Genomic DNA, 5,000 nt, shown 5'->3' with positions numbered 1-5,000 from the left:
TGAAAAAATTCTGGTAAAGGTTCATTGACCTACAACTTTGCTTAATCTCAAAGACATCAGCAATGAAAATATGAAAATACCTCTATAGTATTGTCATTATATGCAATGCTTAAACACCAACTCACATTTTTCAACATGGCAGAGCAGGTGCAATTCAGGAGACTAAACGGAACTCTTAAATGTGGATATCAGTCCAGTCTTCCTGAATGAATTTCATGACGTTTATATTCTTGGTACCTGCAGAACTCTGCCTTTGCTTTCACTCTGCTACTATAAGTATCACTTAATACTACTGCAACAAGTCCAAGTCATAAATCTGACATTTACATGAGCAGTTATTTGGATTCTTGATCACCCTTAGAAATATTCTCCACAATGTGGATCTTCCTGTAAACTTTTTGTTCAACTGCAACTACCTCTCCTTTGAAAAAAAAAGGACAAAAAATCATCTACATATTTTCAATGTTGCTATTTTTGCAACAAAAAATCTGCAATTATTCCTAGTCTTACAGGAAGAAAAGACACATTGGAAATATGTTCTCTTTGCACCAAAGGTCCATCATACTCTAATCTCTACGCAGATACAAAACCTTACACACATCCACATCATGCAGGAAACACTGATATGACACACGGCTCGACACACAGAATATATTCACCATACAGACACATTTCAAATATTATTCTATTGGTAATAAATTAAGAACATTTAAAAATCAAACTCTTATTCTTACTCCCTTGTATCTGGTACAAAAAATTTCCTTGCATCCCAATCAACCAATATCTTTCAAACAAATAGAGAAAGACGAAAGATGTCATCAATGACTATACAAACTCCTGAAACACAAAACTTCTCTGTATAATAGTTTGAGCAAAAGAGAGAGAGAAAAAAAGAGAAAATAGTAAACAGGAGAGCAGAAAAAAACAAGAGACAATATGCAAGTGTACAGCAAAATTAAGTGTAAAGTGATACAAAAAAGGGAAAACAACTATAGCTACTCTGAATTGCATTTGTAAAAGTCTTTGGTTATTGATGAAACCTAAGGAGAAACAGATCATACAGTCATGCATTAAGCTGACCATTGAACACAAGAGACAAATAAAAAAAATATATAAACAAATAAATGAATAAAAAGAAAGAAAGAAAGAAAAAAAAAACTCTACAATAAATACTACAACATTGTACCACTGTATCTTCCTGAAGACATGTAAAAAGTAAAGCTTTAGCAGAATAATTCAAGCATAGAAACCCTGGCTCCTTGCATATGCAGCTACACACTTCAGCACAGTTCACATATCAAAGTAGACCAGTGTTTTCGGTGGAGAGAGAAACCTAGTACCAAACATTATTAGTCCCTGACTGTTTTGTCAAGTAATGGTAACATTGTCAGCTTGTTATGGCTTTCCTTGCAAAGCACACGATATGTAAAAAGAACTCTTTAACAGGTATTCTGGCTGATGGCATGATCTTACTTCATACATCTGTCTCAGAGTAACCTTCATACTCTAGGCTAGACACACAATGCACTTCCTTACAAGTCACTACCACCCTGGAAGAAACTACTGCAGTATCACTTGCAGACATGTAACTTTCACCCAATATATTACAGTTATAAAAATGGAAGGGGTGAAGAAAAAAATAATGAGAAAAATATAATACATAGAAAATGATAATAAATCCTTATCTAAGTACATGCACGGAATAATCGTCTTGGATAAAAATCTGGGCCAAGATAAACTTATGTTTTATAAAATATGGAATGCCTTGTCACTATTGAATCTTGGGCAGTTACACTCTTGTTTTCTTGTAAATTTCTCATACACCTTAATTTTCTATTTTCATGAAACTCCTTTGTAACATGTTAACACTAAGGTGTTCATCCCATACCTGGAACTTCATTAACCTGTTCATCATGTCTGCTTAACGTATTAGTTATTCATCTTACCAAATAACTAAACAGTGGTATACAGACGAGCAAAGCAAACTAAGACAATTTTTTTTTTATAATTCCCTTGCACAGTCTGCTGGAGAATGTGAATAATTTCATGATGATTTTCTCGTAACAGCAATCATGACTCAAACATTAATTCCTTATTATTTGATGACAAACTACAGAAGTTCTATCCATACCTCACATGACTGCTTTCCCTACATCTTTGTGTATCCCTATTCAACTAACACCTGTGGTCAATTGATTCCTTTTGTGTAGGATGGAAGTACAAGTCAACTGTTTCAGAATAAAATATGGAGAATCCTGAAGGGCCAACAAGACAGACTCAGGTAAACTCAAGACCTGGAATATCTGTACAACCATGTAACCAGGATACCTCTACACCAGAAACAATATTCTTTTATGTCTCTACCTCATTTGATCTGAACTAAAACAAGCTGCATATATTTGTTACCTCCTGTATATATAAACACATATTTGCATTTCTATATAACTCGCTTCCTTCTTCTCTACCATCATAGGTAGACTTGTAACCTAAAGGCATCTTTAAACACTTCATAAAATGCAATTATTGTCTTTAATGCCTCACTCATCTTATCGTTTTCTTCTTGAAATCATTTCACATCCTTAACACATTATAGTGATAATGAAATGCTGTATTGCACAGCACCTTGGAAGTGAAACTAAAGTATGTCCTCTTTGAACAGTTTAGGAACAAAGACATTTTGGTATAATGCCTTTCTATGGAGTCTCAAAATCTCCTTTGTCAACAACTTCCTAGTAATTCTTTTTCATTTCAAAAGAAATATCATTCACACAACAGCATTTTTCTTGCATCAAACTAGTGTGGATATATATTGAAGACATGTCAGTATCCAGTCATCACTTGGATGTATGTACCTTCAACACTGAAATCTTGGCAGTCTCAACTCGGAGACAGAGACTTAGAAGAGAGAACTTCAGCCTGTGCCTATCCCGAGTTCTTCACATTTCCAATGAGTGAGATCCCTTCATGGAAAGGATTACTCACTCCTCTTTAATGTTTCCCGGATTCATCATGCTGCCATTCATAACCTGCGCTGGCAACTTGAAGGTGTCCCGTTTCACAAGTGACATTGCTAGGAGTTTGAATCTGAAAGAAAGGAAAAATGGTTTAGCTTTTGATAATAAGAAAAGAAAAGAAGTTTTTCCTGATAAGGAGGAGAGAGGAGAGTGTAATCAGAAAAAAAGGAAATCTTTTTACTCATGGATTAGAACAGAAAAGGACACAAACCTCATATATATTTCATGTCTAATTGTTGCAGTAAATTTCTTGACGAGACACCATGCAGTTGCTGTAGCAAACAGGATATTATAACCAAGAACAATCCAGAAGTTTCCAAGCCAACTGATCTTTCCAAAGTCTCCCAGCAGATCAAAATTTGTTATCCCTGAAAAATAAAAATATAAATTGGTCATTATCAAAAGGAGAGAAAATGAACAAATCAAAATTGGATGCAAAATTAGGAGCATAGAAAAGTTTTATCACATCACAAATAACAGCCTCCTGGGGGTTCACTAACCTAGAGTCCTGGCCAAAAGAGGCAGGGCACTTGAGAGGATCAGAACCACTACACAGTTGGCGATGATGTGCACCATCGGAGTGTCTTGGGGCCTCGGACGGATCTTGGCTATGAGGGGCAGGGAGTAGCACCCCAGGAGAGATGCCGCAATCAGGTACAATATGAGCACAACCTCCAGCACGGCTCCCACTGGGCCCAGCACAGACAGCAACACTGTCCGCTGCAAAAGGATTGCAAAGTTAACCATGTTGCTCAATCTTATATACAAACATATCACTTTCATATACGTGGGTGAGGGGGCTAATCCATATCAAATAAGAATAATATGAAGTGATGAATTTGACAGCACAGAACTACGTGAAAGTTAGAGTGACCAACCTTGCCCTGCTGTGCCTCTCCGAGGATCGCAGGGGCCGATGCCAGGGGCAGGGCCTTGATGCCCACAAGCAGCTGGAGTGTGTTGAGCCCCACAATCACCACTGCAGTGCCTGTCAACGCCAGCAGCAGCAGCAGGGCCAGGGGGTAGGCCAGGGTACGCTGAAATACGCCTGCACGGCGCCTCTCCTCTGCAGGGCAAAGAGATTCATTACTGCAAAGAAAAGCATCCAAACTGGATACTCTTAAAACCTGAAAGCCTAAAAAAGTTTGATTAAGAATATTTTTAAAGATTCTTAATGGTTTAATCTCACCCCGCCACATCAAATCCCAAACCATGAGCACTTCATTGTTACAATACAACTGTAAAGAAAGGAAGTGAGTAAGAAGGAACTAGACTTTCACAGCAACCACTCAGTTCCACACTCAAAATGCAGGGTAAAGGGGCAGAAAATCAGGGCCTTTGGCAAGAAAAAGCTAAAATTTACCTTCTGTCTGGATTATTTATTGACCTGCGGGCATCGAAAATGATGAATTATGTAAGAAGTCTCATTCTTCTATATTAGGTAATGAGTCATCTGTTATAGCCCTCGCAAACCAATTAAAATACTAATAATTCTGAATATCTTCATGATTTATGATAAAACAAAAAATAAAAATGAATGTTCAAAAAGAGAAAAGAAGAAGAAAAAGAGGTATCAATTAAAAGAGATGATTTATACAATAATAGCATTGCTGATGAGAACTGCAATGCCAAATGCTGCTGTGTGATAATGAAAACACAATTATTATTATGAAATAGTAATAAGGAAACCCCAAATCACTAGATAAGAGTAACAATGGCGGTGATGATGATTAATAACGAAAATGATGGTGATGGTGATTATGCTGATAACAAATGGAGATGAAGAAGATGAAGAAGATGAAGACGAAGAAGATGAAGGTGAAAAAGAAGATAATAAGGAAAAAGAAGATAAGGAGGAAAAAGAAGATAAGGACAAAGCCAAAGATGATGCCGAAGCCTACAACCCATGAACAAGATGGCCCCCGACCCCCAGACGCCCAAACCCCCAGCCTCCGCACGCCCCCCCCCCCCCAACCTACCGAGTTT

General features: G+C 37.3%; 1 protein-coding gene across 2 annotated transcripts in view; it reads right to left on the bottom strand.

Annotated features, from left to right (window-relative positions):
* Window positions 1-5,000, bottom strand: part of lili (LMBR1-like protein) — a 115,834-nt gene that overhangs the window by 1,534 nt on the left and 109,300 nt on the right. For both annotated transcript variants that reach the window (XM_070115389.1, XM_070115390.1), the window contains 5 exons: window positions 4,994-5,000; window positions 3,893-4,080; window positions 3,515-3,734; window positions 3,226-3,382; window positions 1-3,084 (listed from right to left, as the gene is read on the bottom strand). The exon at window positions 1-3,084 is cut by the window's left edge and continues 1,534 nt beyond it; the exon at window positions 4,994-5,000 is cut by the window's right edge and continues 242 nt beyond it. In XM_070115389.1, the coding sequence (XP_069971490.1) occupies window positions 2,979-3,084; window positions 3,226-3,382; window positions 3,515-3,734; window positions 3,893-4,080; window positions 4,994-5,000 (678 nt within the window). In that variant the 3' untranslated portion in view covers window positions 1-2,978. The remainder of the gene's footprint in view (window positions 3,085-3,225; window positions 3,383-3,514; window positions 3,735-3,892; window positions 4,081-4,993) is intronic.

Source organism: Penaeus vannamei, chromosome 37, assembly GCF_042767895.1.
Source record: "Penaeus vannamei isolate JL-2024 chromosome 37, ASM4276789v1, whole genome shotgun sequence".
NCBI lineage: Eukaryota > Metazoa > Arthropoda > Malacostraca > Decapoda > Penaeidae > Penaeus > Penaeus vannamei.
The sequence above is the reverse complement of the archived record's forward strand: the minus strand, read 5'-3'. Positions and strand labels throughout refer to the sequence as shown.